This window comes from Thalassophryne amazonica, chromosome 14, assembly GCF_902500255.1.
Source record: "Thalassophryne amazonica chromosome 14, fThaAma1.1, whole genome shotgun sequence".
Taxonomy (NCBI): Eukaryota; Metazoa; Chordata; class Actinopteri; order Batrachoidiformes; family Batrachoididae; genus Thalassophryne; species Thalassophryne amazonica.
This window is the reverse complement of record NC_047116.1, coordinates 11,608,357-11,629,340: the sequence shown is the minus strand read 5'-3', so window position 1 is coordinate 11,629,340 and position 20,984 is coordinate 11,608,357. Positions and strand designations below refer to the sequence as shown.

At 41.4% G+C, this 20,984-nt stretch overlaps 1 protein-coding gene across 2 annotated transcripts; it reads left to right on the top strand.

The window, feature by feature from the left end:
* The first annotated feature begins 384 nt into the window (after positions 1 to 384).
* On the top strand, positions 385 to 13,553 carry upf3a (UPF3A regulator of nonsense mediated mRNA decay). Of its 2 annotated transcripts, none has more exons than XM_034186710.1 (10): positions 385 to 567; positions 2,677 to 2,783; positions 2,868 to 2,974; positions 3,308 to 3,406; positions 5,363 to 5,473; positions 5,589 to 5,644; positions 5,741 to 5,899; positions 8,331 to 8,464; positions 10,285 to 10,585; positions 13,317 to 13,553. In XM_034186710.1, the coding sequence occupies exons 1-10, from the start codon at positions 427 to 429 to the stop codon at positions 13,503 to 13,505; spliced, it is 1,404 nt and encodes a 467-aa protein (XP_034042601.1). In that variant the 5' UTR covers positions 385 to 426; the 3' UTR covers positions 13,506 to 13,553. The 2 variants fall into 2 exon arrangements, with proteins under 2 accessions (XP_034042601.1, XP_034042602.1); XM_034186711.1 differs by having other exon boundaries at positions 386 to 567; positions 10,285 to 10,573.
* Positions 13,554 to 20,984: the final 7,431 nt, after the last annotated feature.

Sequence of the window (20,984 nt, the reverse complement as noted above, 5' to 3'; positions counted from 1 at the left end):
AATTTTAACATTTTTCTTAGTCTATTAGTTTTGTAGAAATGAACAAAAATCTTTTATAACAGCCACAAATTAGTTTTAGTTTCATCTTATTAAACATGATTGACAGTTCTCATTATTATTTGTTTTGTTTTTGTTTTTCCACGTGGTCTGTAGTTCCACACCGCGCTGATGTCCACAGCCACTCAGGAAGCCACACAGCCACTCCTGCCCACGCACGACGTCCTGCACGGACACGTGCACTGTGAAGCCCACGAGCCCAGCGCGGAAAACTGCAGCACAAAAACATAAAACAAAAGACCCCTAAAACCCGAGTCTGCAACGAGCTGGAGTCACAGAAGAGCTCCGCCCCTTCAAACAGCGACTATCTCGCGATATTTCCTTCCTCTCGCGAGCACATGCCTCGAGAGAGAAGGAAGATGGCGAGAAATGAGGTCTGAAAAGGAGCAGATGACGGCGGGGAAGGAGAAAAGCGTGGTGGAGATCCAGTTCCGAGACGTGCCGAGGGAGCACGACAACGCTGCTGCAAGCCTCAAACACAAAGACGACAAAAAGGAGGTTTTTACGAAGGTGGGTGCGCGCGGGAGGACGAGGAGTTTTCAGCACCGCGGACAGCGACACGATCCGCACGTCTCCGAAACCTGCTCCTCCTCAGCTGGACTTGGACAGCAGCTTGTTTGCTTTCCACTGATGCTTTGGCTGTTGTCGGTTTAACCTTCGTGATTGTCAAACTGGCGCTCGCGGGCCAGATCAGGCACGTGAAATCTTCTCACAAGGCCACTGGTGTTTTCACAGTAGCAGTGACAGTTCTAGTTCCTAGGGTGATTTCTGCCAGTGGTTTTTGGTGTAATCCTTTTATTTATTTAGCAACTCACAGGAGTCAACAAGCTATGGCTTGTCAAGAAACAGTCATTAGCACACTGATGCTAAAACATCTTTAAACAGATTTTCACAAAATTTCATTGAGAGCTGTTTCTCGGATCAAGGAATAATTATTCTTATACACACATATATATGTCTGTGACAGTGTCTACTGCCATTTTTTTCCTTTTATGGCAACATATACATATAATAAAAGCAATATAAATTAGACAAACACAGTCAGTCCCCCCACCGCCACCACCAGGTGACTCTGTCTTTACTTGTCAGTCATCAAGGGTAATTTGAATCGCCCTTTGCCTGTCTTCTCACCTTGGACTAATTTGCCAATTTTGGTGTGACCAGGGGCTAATTCTCTAGACAGCAGGATCATTGGAGCGCAGTCTGGAACATATTCTGGATCTGGGACCCAGAAGAATATTAAAGACACTGTATTGCAACATTGAACTCAAAAATTCAGAAATGGATCTTGACTAGCATTTTGATAAATTCTTTGGAGATAAGGCTTGATGGTAAATGCAAATGAAAGTTGGTCTTTTGGCCTTGGTGGATTCATGCGCTCTGTGAATACCTTCTTCTGTTTGTCTTGAATAAGTCTTCCTGGAAGATCTGGCAATATCAGCAGATGAAGTGTGAAAGCCAAATGTAGAAATGTTCTCTGTGCAGACAAATGTAAACTATCCATAAATTATTATTATTATTAAACCTTTATTTAACCAGGAAAAGAGTCTCATTGAGATTAAAAATCTCTTTTGCAAGAGCATCCTGGCCAAGACAGACAGCAAGGTTACATGTCAATTTCAACATTCCACTACACATACAGAATAAACAATTACCAACCAATTAAAAAGTTTCAGTATGAAAGTTCAGAAACAACACATTCTTACAATATAATTAAAAAAAATCAGTTAAAACAACTTCATGTCAATGTGCCAGCATCTCTATCATTTAAAAGTCCTTTAAAAGATTCTAAGGAGACCAGCTCCCTCAGTTTTAGGTCATTCTGTAAAAGGTTCCATGCAGAGGCTGTAGCAAACTGAAAGCCCTTCTTTCCCAGCTCCGACCGGACCTTTGGAACTGACAATAAAAACGGTCGGCAGAACGAAGATGATAGGAACCAATACATTTCTGAGAAATATACATTCGTAAGTAATCAGGAAGCTGACCAAGTAAACATTTATGAATGAGTAAATACAGATGCCAAAGCCTGCGAAATGCCAAGGAGGACCAACCAACACAAGCATAAATAACACAGTGATGTGTAAGAGCTCTGAAGCCAATGATAAACCTCAGAGCTCCATGATAGACAATATCAAGAGCTCTCAAACTCTGAGCTGATGAGTGCATGTACAATGCACCGCCATAGTCCAACATTGGCATAAAAGTGGCGGCAACAAGCCTCCCCCGGGCTTCAAAGGACAAACAAGTCATTCATTCATTTCATTCATCTTCTACCGTTTAGTCCAATTAAGGGACACGGGGTGGAGCCTATCCCAGCAGCCATAGAGCGCGAGGCGGGTTACACCCAGGACAGGACGGCAGTCTGTCGCAGGGCGACAAACAAGTCAGATTTTGAAAAAAGAAACCCAACCTGATTCTGAGTCAATTTACAAGCAGATTAATATAATGTGCAAATGAAAGTGTATTGTCAATCCAAATTCCAAGATATTTGTATTTTTTAACAAATTCTATTTGAATTCCCTGTAAAGTGATTTGTGGCAGGATTTGAAGGTTGGATTTGGTGTTTGAAAACAACATGACTTTGTTGTCATGTAAATGTGACTGCTTGTTTGTTTTCAGGTGGTGATACGACGACTTCCACCAAACCTGTCTAAGGAGCAGCTGGAGGAGCAGCTCAGTCCGCTCCCAGCTTATGACTATTTTGAGTTTTTTCCAGCCGATCAAAGGTAACGCACATTTGATAAACAGCCACCAGATAAGCCAATGCTTTTCTTTTTATGCCAGTTTGTAACCTCTCCATCTTTCCGCAGTCTGTACCCTCATCTCTTCTGCAGAGCTTACATCAGTTTTAAGAATCCTGATGACATCCTGCTGTTTAGGGACAGGTTTGATGGTTACGTCTTCATCGACAACAAAGGTAATTCCAAAATCAGGCAGTTCAGTTTGTGTCACTGATATATCACTTTAAATTTCAGAGAACTGCTCATATTTAAAAGGAGAGGAAAAACATGCCTTTCCTGGTGCAGAGAATGGACACAGAACAGCAGTCAGTCCGGGTTGATTTCATGTTGATTGGTTTTATTTTGTTGCTGTGCAGAAATTCCATGCACTGAAGGCAAGAAAATTTAAAGAAGTGACAGTGTTTTTGCTACATAGACCTTTATGGGGGAAAACGTAGTTTGGGAGCTTTTTTAATGATTTGATTAGCAGTTTGGTGAGTAATAAAACTGTTTTCTCAACACTGACTCAGGACTCGAGTACCCAGCAGTGGTCGAGTTTGCTCCATTCCAGAAAATCTCCAAGAAGAAGCTGAAAAAGAAAGATGCCAAAGCTGGGAGCATTGAAGAAGGTACTGAAGACACAAACATATTCTGGTGTAACAGAGGCATGACGTGCAGCTCAACAAACGAGTTGCAACAATACAAGAAAAGTAAATAAAAATCAATTGCCAGTTATTTATTCTATGCTTTATAAATATAAGTATAATGTAAAACCCATTATGTAATTTATTGTGTTGGTTCAACAATTCTCTCTTTTCATTGTGGTGACATAATGATCATTTAGAAAGTAAAAATAATAACAAGACCATAAAGAAGAAACTGCGAAACATCTGAGATGGTTACAGCCGCTGGAGGCTTAAACTGTTAAACTCAACTTAAATGTGTTAATTAGGTGTTAAATTAGTTTAGTTTGGTTATTTTCGTGAAAGCAATGTGTTTAATTTGATTTGCTTAAAACTGCCAGTCAATTCACGTTCTCATGTTTAATGCACTTCATATAATTTAAACCATAAATTATGCACTGATAAAAAAAATGGAAAAAAAATCTGAATTTTCTTTAAGGTCTTCATTACAGCAGCCCGCTTTGATTTTTGTTGGGTTGGGACTAAGTTTGGAGTTCAGTGTCACACAGAAGTTATCGTCCTTGAGCCTGAAGACAATTTTGTCCTAATCTGTACCACATAAGAGGACTAAATGACATTTATAATCCAGTCTCGGTGTATCATGGCCAACACAAAAATGTATGGTGGCCATCCCAGGGAGGTAGCTCATGCCTGGTAGGTGTCAGTGAAGAATTACACAGGGGTCAAAATCTAAACATCTTCTAATCATGTTGAAAAGTATACCACATTATTATCACTTTACCGGGGCGTTGCTAGGCCGGTATCGTAGATTTACGTCGACGCTATCTGACTATACCCACCCGCTGTGCGTAAACAAATGACGTCATAGCGCGCGCAGCCCAAGAACTGTCCGCAGAGGGGAAAAAAACTGTCCGCAGAGGAAAAGATGAAAAGGCGAGAAGTGTGTCTTGGTCCCAATGTGGATATTCGGGACAATTTTCTCATGGATAGTACAACAATGAACAGCAGCTAAAGCAGCCTGATGAGGACCCACTGCCGAATTTGGAGAGCAGCGCGCACGCCAGCCGACACAACAAAAGTTAAGTGAGCCAACTTTTTATGTATGCGTTACGTGTTGTGTATCTCAGTAAAAAGTGATAATAATTCAAATAACATGCTGTTGTCGTGTGGTATGCATCTTCTGAGTCCCTCCGTCTAACTCGGGCGAATAGCTGTCATTGCGGGCGACGGGATGGACATCGGGCCTCTTGAAAATACATACCGCCCTTCAAAAGCATGTTATTGTATTATTATCTGTCTGATCATAAAGATTCCAAAAGGTATGGACTAACTATGACTGAATGTTACTGAGTAAAAACAGCAAAAATGGTGACAATTTTGGTCAAATGTGATGCAAATTATTGGTTGAGCTAATCTGAGTAATAAATGGAATAGTTTTGACTGTGATGAATGTTTGGTCTCCAAAGTAATAATCAAACAAGATTGATGTCCACTGGGTTCTATGACATATGTTACCTTATAATGTGGTAACTGAGCATGATAGATGGTGAAAAGTACTCTGTTTTAGAACAAACAACCTGCTTGGCCCAGGCAGTATTAGGGATCAGTCCAGTAACCTTTTGGTTTATAGGCAACTTGCTGTATGACTTGAGCCTCAACCATCAAGTGGTCTGTACCTCCCCCCCCCCACCAAGAACATCTCAGTTTCAATTTCTTTGACTCACTTTTTTTGTTTACTTAAATAATGACTAACTTTGGCTGCTGCACTGTTCAGTTCTTGCACGGACTGGGTTTGGGGTACGGTCATGGTAACCACCAGCTGAGGGGCCTCTGCTGGTGAGGAAAGGTTTATTGGCCTTGACTTATCAAAAAGGTGACTGTATTCTCTTAGTGCGTATTTAACAATTGGTTAGTGCACACTTTTTTGCACACTTTTTTCAGACCCAGAGTACAAGCGCTTCCTGGAGAATTACTGCTGTGATGAGGAGAAGTCTATGGCCAACCCTGAGACTCTGCTGGGGGAGATCGAAGCCAAAACCAGAGAGCTGATAGGTGCAGTCGGTCATGCAGGGCAGACCTCTGATATTTAAATATATTCAGTAATAGCTGTACAAAATTAATGACTCATTGCTTCACCTCATTTTCTCCGTCTGTTGATTGGTTGCAGCCAAACGCAGAACGCCACTGTTGGAGTACATCAAGAATAAGAAAATTGAAAAACAGGTAAAACCGAAGAAATATGCTTCAGCTAAAAAAAAAAAAAAAAAAAAAACTTCTTGCACTGTTTTTAGAAGTGTGGAATTTTTTTTCTCCAAACAGAGAATAAGGGAGGAGAAACGAGAGGAGAGGAGGAGGAGGGAGCTGGAAAAGAAGCGACAAAGAGAGGAGGAGAAGAGAAAGAGACGAGAGGAGGAGAGGCGCAAACGAAAAGAGGCTGAAAAGCAGAAGAAACTGTCTGAAAAAGAGATTAAAATTAAGGTAATCTTTCATGAGGGACAGCAAACTGTTTGGTCTGGATGCTGCTGCAGTATCTTCACAGAGTCTTACAGCCCGGTCACATGGCATACGAGGATTCCTGAATGAAGGGAAAAAAGTGAAAAAGTCACAAATCGTTGAGAAAAGGTGGAGGAACCAGCTTTATCACCGAATAGCCTGCGAATCAAGAGCGCAAAAGGAACGAAAAGAGGATCAAAACAAAACTGAAGCTAACATTGATCTCAACGCTTAAACAAAATGCACCTGGAGCCACTGCTGGAGCAGTGTGTGTCTGCATCTCTGAGTTCTAGGACTCGGAGCAAGGACAGAGTTCAGCTGCAAACAGAAGCACGTGATCCGACCCACTGTGGAGATCTGTGCGCACGTCGGTGGATCCACCTGCTGTGGTTCCTCGTCCAGAACAAAAGAGGGAACATCTCCTTCATCGTCAGAATCCTCACTGTCTGGTTCAGACTCTGACAACACGCTGTGCACTCCGTCTTGCTCCAAATAAAAAAAAAATAAAAAATTGAAGCGCTTATTCAACATTCATAAGATGCTTCATTTTTACAAAAAAAAATTAAAAAAAATGACCACACTAACCACACATGCTAAATGCGCCACCAAAATAATACACACTGCAAACACACCAAATATTTCTCAAATACCAAAACTCTAATCACTGTCTGTACACCCAAAATACGCAGGTACGAGACAGAGGGAGAAAGAGAGAGAGAGAGAGATAGCGCTGTCTCTCTCTCTGTCTTTTTTTTTCAAAACTCTGCTGTTTCTGATCACCTCACGCATGCACAGGCGCTCTGTACGTGGATCAGACACACACACAAATGTGCGCGGTTCACCTTCTCTCCAGATGCGCTTCCTGATGCAACTCGAGTTTTACCTGAAGAAACACACACAGCCCCTGGTGTTCCAAACAGGTCTCCCATCCAGGTATTAATCAGGCCCCACACTGCTTAGCTCCTGCGATCTGACGGGATCAGGCTGACACAGAGCAGACTGGCCACTAGAACCTGTCCAAAGAAGAGATTAAAATTAACCTTCTAATGTCCAACAGAATTTTCTTGATTATTTTTTCTTATACTTTAGGTAACTTCCCTTTTTAATGTACTTTTTCTCCTATAATGCCCATGTGTTGAATATCAAAATGTTACTATAAAAATCTCAGCTTTCAAAATATGTGACGAATATTTCTTTTGATGACTGTATATATAGGTAAATGATTTCACTCTAAAACTGAAAAAATGAAATGCATTTTCAGAAAATTCTTCAAATCTTGAGCGAAAACAACACCTTTATTCATATGGATCAGGCGTGAGCAACTTGTTCCAGAAAGGGCCAAGAGGGTGCAGGTTTTCTTTGTAGCCACTGACTCCACCAGGTGATTTCACTGATTAATATCACTTTGAGCAGATGGAATCAGTTAATCAGTGAAATCACCTGGAGGAGTCAGTGGCTACAAAGACAAACCTGCATCCTCTTGGCCCTTTCTGGAACAAGTTGCCCACCCCTGATATGGATGAACTGTTTTAGTGCTAGAAAATTGTTCCGTGGCTCGTTCAGTCATTATCAACACACGTGTGAAGCTGAGTGACCATTTCATCTGACCACACACTCGCATGCTGGTTGGATCACTTGTTTGCACATACACATGTGCACTCCATCCTGCCAGTGCACCCTCTTCCTGATGAGAAGTCAGTTTAGTGCTGGGAATGTGAGGACGAGCGAAGATTTGATTGGGTGGGTGAGTGAGTGAGTGACAGTTCCAACATTGGTGGCATCTGACAGCAGTCTGTGTTATCTGACTGTTGTCTGAAATACGTTTGGGCTGCATCCTGCAGGTGTGCACAAGGCAGTCTGGCTGTGTTCTGACACAGCTGACCACGCCTCTTTCCTTCCCGACTGCATTCGGATTGTATGACCATTTTTGCCGTGTCGGCCTGGTTCTTGCACATTCTTACTATGTGTTAAATGTTTCAGGCTGATAGGAGTGTTCTTTTAACATCTATGAGCATTTAGTGGGATGTTTTGGTTTGAAAAGTCATGTGACCTTCTCCAGTCTTTAGGATTGGCTGTGAATCAAACATCAACTATAACGGGGATTGAAACAAGAGGTGACACTCTTGTTTCAGGAAGTGGTTGAATGAAGTCTCTGTGCCATTTTGCCTGTGATCTGTTAAAATAGAGTTGGACGCACCCATGCATTCATGAACAGCAGGTCAAGGTAAAATTTCTTGAGGCAAGGTAAAGTGTTTGTTGTGGATGCTGCCACAGCATTATTACAGAGTCTGTTATTTTCTGCAGGAACAGTCTGAAAAAGAGATTCAAATTAAGATAAACTTTCTTGAGGCACAGCAAACTGTTTGGTGTGGATGCTGGCACAGCACCATCACAGAGTCTGTTACATTCTGCACAGCTCCTGAAGAAGAGCGACAGGGATGACGACATGGACTCAGACCGAACGAAGGACAAAAGTGACATCAGCGATATGGACAGAGGCAAATGGGAGAAATCTGGTGGACAAATGAAGACAAAGGAGCAGAAAGAGAAGTAAGAGTCATCAAAATGTTAACTTTCACCGCAAATGCTCATGAGATGGGCTTCCCCTTTTCAAGACCAAACTTTGGTGTTCAGTTTGTGGGAAACCCTTGTGGGGAAGTGATAATCTAGAACTTCAGAGGTTATATGTTCAAGCCACAGCCACACAGGAAAATGCGGGTTGAGAAATGTAGAGGACTGCTCATTTCTAGCACGTAGCTAAACCTCGTTGCATGGCAGCACACTGACATCTCTGTGAGAGCTTGCATGAACGTGTGACTGTGACATATCACTGTGAGGCTCTTTGTGCATCTGTCTCATATAGAAAACTGCTAGAAATAGATTCATGCAGAGCAGCGGTCAGTAACAAGATCTGCATTCTTCACGGTGGGTACATAAAGCATGGGATAAATCTCCCAACACAGATCTGTTTCTATGACAGCAGTAAACAGCTAAGAATTATCTTATTATGTACGGTGATAAAAAGCATTCGCCCTCAGCAAGAACATAGTGTGTGTCCAGTGTGCTGTAGCAGGAGAGTTTTTATTATTATCTGAAGAGTGCTGAAGTGACATCACAGCATTCAGGGATTCTTAGAAGAAAAGAGTTCAGAGGGGCTGTGCACACACACACACACACACACACACACACACACACACACACACACACACACACACACACACACACACACACACACACACACACACACACACAAATCCACTCTGAAGAAAAGATGCTGCTGTGGTTTTTTGTTTTGTTTTTTTCTTTCTTCCTTTCTCTTTTCTCTACAGTCGGCTGCATAAGCTTCTTCTCATTTTCAGCAATTGAAAAAAGTTGCTGTTACCCAGAAAAAACAACAACAAACAAAACAGGGGCATGTTATGGGTTATTATGTTTCCTCTCCTTTTAATACATATTATTAACAGTGGAAGAGGTCTCATTCTCACTCCATCTAAATTCTGGGTCTGTTAGTGAAGCAGAGGGCTCGCTGTCAGCAACCACCTTCATAATCTCTGCTTCTTTGTAGACTTCCTGCTGGTCAATTAATGCCTTAGGTGTAGTTATTTGTAAACCGACTGAATCTGCTCTTTTGCTCTTCTGCTCAGACCTTTAATGGACACTGGCCCTGCTCCCTAGGGCGCAGGATGCGCAGGACTGACATCAGGATGCCCTACCAATTCAAGACCTGGAAACAGAGACTAAGCACCAAGATGGACCATTTTTATGTCAATAACAGACTCTGTTTTTTTTTCTGCCCCCCCCCCCCCCCCTTGTAAAAACCTTGTAATTGTTAGAATGGCCCAAGCAGTGGGTCACCCCTCTGAGTCTGGTCTGCTTGAGGTTTCTTCCTCAGTAACACCAGAAGGAGGTTTTCCTTGCCACTGTCACTTGAGTGCTTACTGAGGGGGTTAGTTAGTAAGGTTACAACTTACCTGTGTGAAGCACCTTGAGGCAGTGTTATTGTGATTGGCACTGTACAAATAAGATAAACTGAATTGAAATTTCTATGTATCAGGAAGAAAAAAACTAAAAACGTGATTTTTGTGATATTTGTGGGTGGGGATAGTGAAATATTGATGAAGCACTGCTTCATCTGTAACCTTAGAAAAGTCTCCTCTATAATGTTTAATTCACAAAAAAATTAGAAAACATGAATGCAGACCTATATATTCAGTTCTAAAACAAAGTTAAATTATTTCTTGACATCTAAAATCTATCTAATCTCTATTTCTAATCTACATATCTCTAATCTCTAATCCATGATGTGAAAAGTAACTGAATCCAATTAAATCTCCATTTTGTGTCCCTGCAATGCCCATTCTGGCCAGTAGAGGTCAGCCTGAGAGTGACAAGGAGCAGAGAGAGCAGCACGGCCGTAGACAACGAGACAAGGATCACCGCGGGAAAGATGAGGACAGGAAACGCCAGCGGCACCATTATGATTTCGACAAGTTCATGCGCCGCAAAGATGAGACCAAGTGGGGGAAGGGCTACTGCCAGGACCGCGCCAAAAAAGATGGGCATCACCACAGCTACAATTACTGCCCCGACAGCACAGACAAACTGGTTAAGGAGGACCGCGAAGACCTGGGTAACCGGAAGGAACGCCTCCGAAACAAGGTGAGCGAGAAGGTGAGCATGAGGAGGAGGAGGGGAGGGGAGGGGGGCATCAGCTGGTCCTCTGTGTCTCAGGTGGACTCACTCTGGGTGTTCATTGGTGTCAGATTGTTGTCTGATGGGAGTGACTAGATGATAGACCCGCCTCCAGGTCTGCTGTCCGAGTTTCCATGAATTCAACTGCTACGTTTCACTGCCATATTTCAGAATTTATTCTAAAATCAATCATGATCCAGTTGCAATTACATCCACCCACCACCAGGTGAATGGCAACAAAAGCTTTGGATACAACACGTAAAGAAGAAATGAGTCAAGCTGTGACTCAAAGTTGTGTACTGTGATTAAAAAAAAACAAACAGAATCTGAATTTAAAGCTCTTCAAACCACAGATACACTAGATAGGCAAGACCTGTAGAAAAGGCCTACCTCGAGCGGATCGCGGCCCGCCCGTCTTGGAAGGATGAACCACTGCTGTCAGTGGAAAATGCACGCTGTGCATTTGTAATCACTTTCACTGTCAAAGCACAGAGAAAAAAGAGAAGAGGACTGTTCACATGAGTTTTCTATTGTCAGTAGCCCCACTTTATGCAGTTACGATAAATCTGATCGACAGTGGTTACCAGTGCAGAGCATGCATTTTCCACTGACAGCTGCAGCGGTTCAACCTTTCAAGATGGCGGGGCCGCGATCCGCTCAGGGGCAGGCTCAGCCCGATCTAGCGTATCTGTGCTTCAAACCCTGACAGGTTTCTGGATTAGGTTGCACCACTGACTGGAAGCACCCGCCTGTCTGCCAAAATGCAGCTGTTGTGAAAGTATGTGTCACTGGAGTAACAGATGGGTTGAGAAATGGGTGTGGTTAGGGTGTGCATGAGTGCTGCCGGCCTCATGAGGAAATACTCCAGCTCCTCCCCAGTGCCAGTTAATGACAAAACATACAGTTAAACATATGCAAAGAATATTAAGAGCAACTGGAACAGCAGTTATGTCGGTTATGTTTAGGTTTGAATAAGGGTTAATATTAGTGGTGGTCACAAAGTGCAACTCCTTCTTAATGTTCTGCAGCCAGACACATTAGGCTGATTTAGTGATTGCACTTATGAGATTAACCTAAGGCTGACTTTAGTGGTTATCTTTGCGTGATTAACATAAGGCTGACCTTAGCGGTTATCTTTACAAGATTAACGTGAGGCTGACTTTAGTGGTTATCTTTATGAGATTAACTTAAGGCTGACCTTAGCGGTTATCTTTGGAAGATACTACACTACTACAGAACTTTGTTCTAGTATTTATTTGTATAAATTGCAATATGGAGAAGTTTTATTTATTTTAATGGGTCCTGAACTTTGACTGAATGTGGGATCATTGACATTGTGGACATCTGTTGGGGTGTGTCAGGCCCGGATCCAGACTGGTTTGGACCGATGCAGTTGCAGTCAAATTTTTTTCCAAGTTTCAGAGTCATACGGACGTACAAATAAAGTCGAATATTCAGGGTTTGGTCTGTAATCAACCGTTTCTGCAGCGCGACTCCACTTTGAAGCAGTGAACCATTGAAGCAATGCTTCGATTCAATGACTCGTGGCTCTTTGATTCGCTGCTCTTCAGAAGGGGTAAGTCCGCTTCTTAACCCCTCGCAAAGCCATTAAAATATCATGAGTCACTTTTGTGTGTATTAAAGTCACTAACTGGGACTCTTGTCTTGTTGCTGTCAAGAAACAAGAATCGTCCTCCGTTCCGTTCACACAGCTCGAAACGCTGACACCGGTCGGAATAACTTCAAAATGAATTGCCGCTTTAAATAAAATGACACATCTTTCCAAACGTTGTAATACAGACAAGAAACTACAATCGACTAAAACGTTTTTTCGTCCCAAAATGAAACGTGCTGTATTTTCTTTACATATTCCTGAAGTGAAGCACAGCAGCTGTAAGAATCAGCTCAGATATATGGAAAGACATTCATGCCAATAATGTCTGAAAGGAAATGCTTTTGACAAAAACTACAGATTTTGTTTATTCCTGTTTATGTCCAGAGATCAAGGATCCACCATGTAGAGTTTATTATGTCCAGAGTTTAAGGATCCAGTGACCAATTTCATATTTATTTACTTTGACTCAATAAAATGTTCAATTTCAATTTAATCGGCTTATAAAGTGCCAAATCACAACTAAATCTAAATATACTAAAACAGATACACCACAATTGTACACATATCACAGCTGTGATATGTCATGGACATGAATATTGTTACCTGCTGGACTGTTTCTAATTTTGATTGGTATCAATGGAAAATGTCTTCTGTGAACTGTCTGTATCTCAGTATTATTAAGAATATATGCAGTCATATTTTTATTGATTTTATCAACTGAAAAAAAAATCATATATAGATTCAGGTATAATTGAAAGATTTTGGCAATAAATTTGATCCTGTTTACAGTCAATTTTTGTTATAGTGCTTTTTTTTTTTTTTTTAGGACATCATATTTATACAAATAAGAAGCGTTCACTATGATCCATGAAGTATAATAAATATATTAAAAGAAGTGTGACAGTGTATGTTGCACACGAATAAAAGAATGAAGATTATTGACTAACAAGACGCGTACGATTTTTATTTTATCATTGGGCAAAAATGCATCTGTCAGATTTTCACTCTGGATCCAGCCCTGTGTGTGTCCATGTTGCTGAAACAGTGGCGTGCTGCTTGTCTCTCCCATGTCTCTGCTCTCTTGCTGTCGTGCAGGACCGCCCGGCCATGCAGCTCTACCAGCCGGGAGCGCGCAACCGCAAGCGCATGAACTCGGTGGGCAAAAGTTACGACTGCATGCCAGCGGGCCACTCACCCGAGCCTGGCACGGAGCACTGCTACGAGGGTGTCACCATGGCAACAGGGTTGGAGAAAGGGTTTGAGAAGGGCAAGGACGAAGAGTGAATGACGAGGATACGTGCAGGGATGCAAGTTAAAAAAAAATTAGAAACACATTAAAGAAGCTGCTACGTTTACACAGCAGCCATCGTTTTGGAAATTTCACCCATAAACACTTTTTTGAATGTTTATAGAACAGTGTGGATACGGAAAACTTCATTTAAAACACAAATTACCCACCATAATAATTTCAAATAAACAGATCCTTGTCATTTGATTGGTGGTTTGTTTGTCACGTGCTATGGATCATTCGTACCATTTGCCATTGTGTTCCATTTACTGTGCTATTTGGTTCTTTCAGCATGCAATTTTGGCTCTATACATTTTGTGCTATTGCATGCTGTGACCACTGCGCACGCTCACACTAGCGGCGATGGCGCTTAGCTTACAAACAAACATGGCAGGGTTTGTTTTGGTGACAGTGCTCATTCTTGGATCTCAAAAAACACAAATCCAGTGCGCCATAAACCGTCTGGAGGCTTTTGAAGTATTCATGGAACGTCTGTAGGTGAAATAGAACCACTGTCGGATTAAGAGCTCGACAGATTTCTGTCGCGATTTTTCGCCGGCGGTCTGTACACAAAGAAGTCAATGCACGGTATCAGGTACGGACTATATCGCCAGGATTGTTTTTGGTGTTATATAAAACAAATAATGAATTTTTTTTTTTTATTATTTGTGCAATGGTAAGAATATTTCCTGAGGTGAAAGATGGAACATTTCATCTTTCACCTCAGGAAATATTCTTACCATTGCACTCATAAATATTCATTTCTAGGCTCAGGCCTCCCACGTGGCTTCGGGCTGAAAATCCTCCTCTGTTCCACTTATAACTGATGATTAAGTATTGTAACCTTACAAATGTGTTGTTGTTGTTGTTTTTTTCATAGTTTAAACCTATACGACATCCTCCTGTGTCCCCTGAACTGTATATGTTTTTAAATGCTTTATCTGAAACAAATATAACATGTTTTTATTTAAAGATTCTGGACAGTCACTTTTACAGATTAAATTCTGTGTTTTTATGTTGTGAAAGTGAGTTAATATTGACAATATTTCTATTCATCCTCACATGTCTTGTTCTATATTTTGTATTTGTGTTCTAACATTTTGTCTATGATGTGATTCTAAAGTGTTATACTGTACTGCAGAATGTGTTTTCTTTATAGATTATCACACATGAGCTGTGCAGAATGCAATCTTTGCAGTAATAAATGTAGATATCTGTCAAAGTACATGTAATATTGCAGTTTGTGCATCATTAAAAGGGAAAAGAAAATGGATATGCTGGTAGCATGTTTTTCTGTTAATTTTATCAACTAAATGCAACTGGGAGAAAAGAACATTGATAAAATAATTTGTCTTGTAGCATTTCAAAATATAATAGTAAAGTTCTTATTCTGGAGTAAGATGTGAAACAAAAAGCGTTTTTTGCCAACTGTGAAAATGAATGACAGTTTGGGTGAGGCAGCATTTTGCTACTGAGGTCCTGCCTGTATTACACATTTATTAAAGGCAGATATGAATCACATATAGTCATTGTTGTCTCTGTTATATGGCTGGGGGGGCCTGGCTGCCGGTTTGTTTCTGTTTTTTGGTTTTCCTCCCAGGTGGCGTGCGTTTGGGACTGAGTGGCTGTGTTGCTGAGGCTGTCAGGACCTCACCCTGATCACCTGCGACTCGTCAGGACTCACAGCTGTAGTGCATCTGGATGGATTGGAACATGTTGGCATTTAAGACTGGAGTGCACAGTGTGTATTTGCCAGAGACTCGACCTTGTGACCAGACGGGTGAGATCGTCGTCTCGGGAGCCATCTCATCAGCAGCGGATGCTGAGAACGTCCAGGTTTGATGCACAGTCTGTGAAAGAGGAGGGGGTGAGGTCTCACGCTCGTCAGCACACTTCCTGAGGTACGTTAGATTTTGTGACTAACAGTTATACAGTCAGTAAATGTGGTGTCCCTCACACCTTATTGTATTGAGCTGTTTGTTAGTCATGTATCAGCTTCCACTGCAGTGGAGTTTTGTGAACGGGAGGTTCCATGCCTGCAGGTTGGGAAGCTGATCAGTAATCAAGCCAGGAAGTGTTTGCTGTTTGTACACCTTTAAGTGTTCTGTGTGTAGAGTGTGGACTCACATAATGGTTCCTTCTTTCACAGACTCGGTTGTTGCGGCCACCTGGGGGGTGTCGGCGGGGTCCTTGGGTCCGAAACAGCTTCTGGCTCCGGACCGTTAGCGCTGCTGGGAGCGCACCACGCCAGGCCGCACCTTTTTGTTATATTATCACTGTTATGTATTAAATTCAGTTAGCCTTTGAACCGTGCTCTGCTTATTTCATACTGGGTCCTTCAAACGCTGGTCGGTTCTCCGAGCTGCGTCCGACACATAACAGTCTCAACCTATAACGTCAGTTTAGCGGGCGGAGACTTTTATTGTGGCCAGCCTAAGGCACACCTGTGCAATATAGTGGGGGATATAAGGCTAACATCGTGTGTTTTTGGTATGAAAACATGAAACTTGGCACACTTGTAGAGGGACCCCAGGTGAGCATTTCTGGATATGGAAACAAGTTGGCAGAGCCCCCTGGTTGTGTCTTTGGGAAGCAATGTTTTGCCGACTAACCATATTCATGAACACATCCTAATATTGGGATAACTTTTACATTTCTTAATATAGAATCAGGAAACTTGGCAAATTTTAAAAGCAGAACAGGGTAAATATAATAAAAGTATTAAAAATTTCATAAGAGCCCCCTGGTGACCAGATATGTAAGCAGTACTGGTGTGATTGGTCCATATGAAACCGTCTCGTCCATTGTGTATTATCTGAAAGTGTAAACTTTACAATATTGGATGAAAAGCAAATTATAGAAAAGAGAATGAAGTAAAGGTGAACGAGCTTAAGCCAAAACAAACTCTGTGGGAATATTTGCAAGTGATCTATGTTTGAAAACAGCTCCCTTCACACTGGCAGATTGCAATGTATCAGCTCATAGCACATTTCATGGGCCTTTTGAAGGGTGGTCCATTTTGGCAACCATTGAGATGAGGGTGCATCCCATTCCCAGCCAAAGTCAGAAGGGCTCGGCAGTTTTGCGTCCAGCTGCAACGACTGACCCCACACACGTGCAGCTTGGAAGACTGCTGTCAAGGTATGCTGTTTGTTTGCAGCTTCTGTGGGAGGAATGCCTTCTATAGACTTTGATTTCTTTGAGAACATGTGCTGGCCTGCTTCGTTGATTGACACTGGAGGTGTCAGCAGTGCGGTCATACCACAGCGCAACAAATCTCTGAATAAGAGCCAGTAGATCATCTGTCAACTGAAGTTGTGGATTTGCAAGGGACAAGAAAGCATCTGTGACCTCTGGAAATGCAATCCAAGTTTCCCATGCACTCTTCTTGCCTCTTCACAGCCAGTTAGTGCATGGAAAAATGGCAGAGCCTTTGCTTTGGTTGTTGGCAGGTCAGTGGCAATCTCATGTACAGCAATGTATTTTTGGGACTTTCCAGTACCACATGATATCTACAATTCAGAGGTGGCAAACTGGTCGAAAAATGCCACAGCTAGTACAACAACAACAGTGTCTGCTGTTCTAATGAGGATACTCTGGTGACCCTTGTTGGAAGCATCCTTGGCACGCAACATGATGCGCGTGTCTGCTTCTTCCTGCGTACAGGGCTGAAGATTTGACATGTCTGTCACAGCAGCATTGCAAGTCACATGTTCCTTCAAAGTGCAGACAACTTGTCTGTTTTGCATGTGAATGCCTGCAGCATGTTCAGCTAGAAGTACAAACAGCTCAGTCTTGTTGTCATTATTCCGGAGGAAACTGCCAGTTTCCTGGAATTTGGGTGGTGAGAGTTACTTTCCTGCGTACACCATTGCCTCTTTTCTCCCTGGTTGAGTTCTTCAGACTCTGTGGCTTGTAGACATCAAACACTATATCAACCCTTTCAACATCCTTCAGGATGTTCTCAGTGTGGGGCACGAAGACCTGTGTGACATAGTCTGAGAATGTTTTTGACACTGTTGGGGTTAAAGTGTGCACCACCACTGCGCCATCAAGCACAACTGCTGTAACCTTAGGGACTGTGTGGTCAGAGTTTGAAAGGCTTTCCAGAGGAACCAACAAGTCAGACTTCTTTCCTGATCTCATCTCCCCTGACTTTGATAGAGATGGTGGCCATGGTTGGTTCTCATATTTGAAGAAGGTGAGGTGACGGTCTAGTGGTTAAGGTGTTGGGCTTGAGTCCAGAAGATCATGGGTTCAAATCCCCACCTGACTGGAAAATCACTAAGGGCCCTTGGGCAAGGCCTTTAATCCCCTATTGCTCCCGGTGTGTAGTGAGCGCCTTGTATGGCAGCACCCTGACATGGGGTGAATGTGAGGCATAATTGTAAAGCACTTTGAGCATCTGCTGCAGATGGAAAAGCGCTATATAAATGCAGTCCATTTACCATTACCAAGATCTCTTCCCGTTTTCCCTCTCCAGATTGGCAGGCAATGTATAGTCAGTATAGACATTGACTTTCAGAGAACAATGTCAACTTGTTCTTCTTGATGGGCTGAGTAATAGACTTTGCATGAGTTGTGATCCGTTCAGCTACGAATGTCTCAAACTGACGTCGTCCTAGCTCATACATCTCTTTGACACTTTCTGCAGCTGATTGGCTTGTGACAACTTTGCTGTCAAGAGTTAACAAATCCTTGCTGTCTTCCAGAGAAGGACTTCCAAGATCCTCAATGACTAATGGGATAAGATTGTCTGATATTGAAATATGAATAATTGTATGATTGGTGAAATTTGGCCACCAGGGGCCTTATATGAAATTTCCAACACTTTGATGATAGTTTCCCTGTTGTTCTCTTGACGTTTGCCAAGTTTCACAATGTTAGATTAATAAATATAAAAGTTATCCCAGTATTAGGATGTGCTTATGATTACGGTTAAGCGGCAAAATATTAGTTCCCACAGTCACCACCAGGGGGCTCTGCCAACTTGTTTCCATATCCAGAAATGCTCACCTGGGGTCACTCTGCAAGTGTGCCAGGTTTCATGTTTTCATACCAAAAACACACGAAATGATGTCCACACCAGCCTTACATCTCCTGCTAAATATGCTGTCTAATCAGCATCTTCATATGCCGAATAATCTCTAATAATGTGCATGCTGTATGTATGTGTAAAAAAATATGGAGAGATAATCTGAATGTTCTTCATCAGTATTGTGAAGATTCTAAAAATAAACTGAATAATATGTAGTACTCTGTATATTTCTACAAAAATAATGTGTAGAAACAATAGAATATTAATGTTCATATTATAGCAGTAATCTGAATAATCTCTGTGTATCATCTCAGTGTGCTGCTCATGATTTGACAGATTAGGTAGAACTGTCAGAGGAAGTTGATTTAAGACGGATTTGAAAAAGTTTCACACTTCACTAAAATCAACACTTACAAATACATGCGTTCACACATGCACACGGGACACGACACCAGATATCTGACTACTGAGATATGCAGATTATTTGGTCACCACTATTGGCTGGATTTTGCCCTCATTTTGTGATTTCTTGATGCCTGGATTATGGAACCGTTTATGACATATTGGTGATCTTGCACAGGGACTGCTTTAATCCAGATTAAAAAAGAAAAAAAGCCACTTAAATTTACCATTTGTTTGTGGGTTTGTGGAAGTAGGTTTTGAGATATGAGATATTATATTGGACAGGACAAAACTAACATAACAAGAGTTTGGCACCTGTGTCGATCATGTTTGACCCTTTGTTTAATTTATATTTCCGTTAAACACGCAGAACCTTGAGTTTAACTTTTCAAGGTCAAAGTTTGGTATATGAATACAGATTAGTGTTTACTAGTAACAACTGGTCTATCTTTAACCAGTTCCTCAGACTAGCCATTGTAAATATCTTCTACATGGCAGTATGCACATTAGGCCCAGATTTTGACCTTAGACTGTAACCTTGACTTTTAACTAATATTTCCCAAAATTAAGTCATTTTCCTTGGCTGATGCTCAACCACTACACCAAGTATTGTCCAAACTGGATCAAAACTCTTCCAGTTATTTTGTTCACATGAAATCAGACACACAGGTAACTGAGAGTTAACGAAGAGTTAATTGTATTGTTCTCATTAGTTAATACAGTAATAACAGTAACGCTGTATTGGGAGTTAACTGTGTTAGTCATTTATTAAACATGTTAAGCATGCATTTGTCCTTGTTAGTTAATGTGATGAGTTCTCTATATAAAGTGTCTAATGTATGTGTGTCTGTTCGTGCGTGTGTGTTGGAACACGGTTGAGGCCGTACACCAACAAACTCTGCTAACAGGCTAACCTTGGCTCAGGTGTTTATTAAATCAGACATTGGGGGGCTGAGTGGTGGTTTTCATAATGATTTTGCTTTGGTGTGGGCATTACAAATTATGACCCACTTCTTTCTTCAGTAATCCTGGATTAACATCCTAACAACCTCAAGATACTGATAATTTATAGAAATGGCAACAGTAATTGAATTAGAATTTAACCAGGTTAGTCCTGTTGAGATTGAGATCTCTTTTGCAAATGCTAAGATGTTTGGCATTTTACCAACCAGCTCTGTTTACAGGCTAACCCCAGTTCAGGTGTTTATTAAAACCCCTTAATGCCTGAATTTATATAGCTGTATATAAAAAAATGTTTTGTGTGTGTTTTTGCCTTTAAGTAGATGGTAAATAATGTTGAGATTATTAATTTCACTTTTGCACAAAAAATAAATAGTAATTTTGGTATTTTGGTAATAATGTATGTTATAATGTTATACTAATAATACTGTTATGTTGCAAATTTGCGACAACAGGCATACTGGTCAATTTGGTAAGTTGCATATTTGAGTCAAATATTGTAGCATATATGCAACAATAGGCGTTAAGGGGTTAAATCAGATTCTGGTGGGCTGAGTGGTGGTTTTCATAAAGATTTTGCTTTGGTGTGGGCATTACAAATTATGACCCGCTTCTTTCCTCAGTAATCCTGGATTAACAACCTAACAACCTCAAGATACTGATAACGCACAAATGCTAACATATTAGGCATTTTCCCAACCCACTCTGCTAACAGCCTAACCTCAGTTCAGGTGTTTATTAAATCTGATTTTTGGGGGCTGAGTGGTGGTTTTCAGAACGATTTTGCTTTAATGTGGGCATTACAAATTATGACCCGCTTCTTTCCTCAGTAATCCTGGATTAACATTTTAACAGCCTTAGGAAACCAATAACGTCTACAAATGCTAAGATGTTAGCATTTCCTTCGGGATAAATAAAGCTGATCTTTATCTTTATGTTAGGCATTTTACCGACCAGCTCTGTTAACACGCTAACCTCAGTTTGGGTGTTTATTAAATCAGATTTTTGGGGGCTGAGTGGTGGTTTTCATATCAATTTTGCTTTGGCATGGGCATTAAAAATTTAAAATTCCTTC

Bases quoted from the DNA above. Each gene is read 5' to 3' on its own strand.
- upf3a (XM_034186710.1), top strand. From the start codon at position 427: ATGAGGTCTGAAAAGGAGCAGATGACGGCGGGGAAGGAGAAAAGCGTG. The intron at 3,407-5,362 runs GTACTGAAGACA...CACTTTTTTCAG, and splicing joins AGCTGGGAGCATTGAAGAAG to ACCCAGAGTACAAGCGCTTC. The intron at 5,645-5,740 runs GTAAAACCGAAG...TTCTCCAAACAG, and splicing joins ATAAGAAAATTGAAAAACAG to AGAATAAGGGAGGAGAAACG.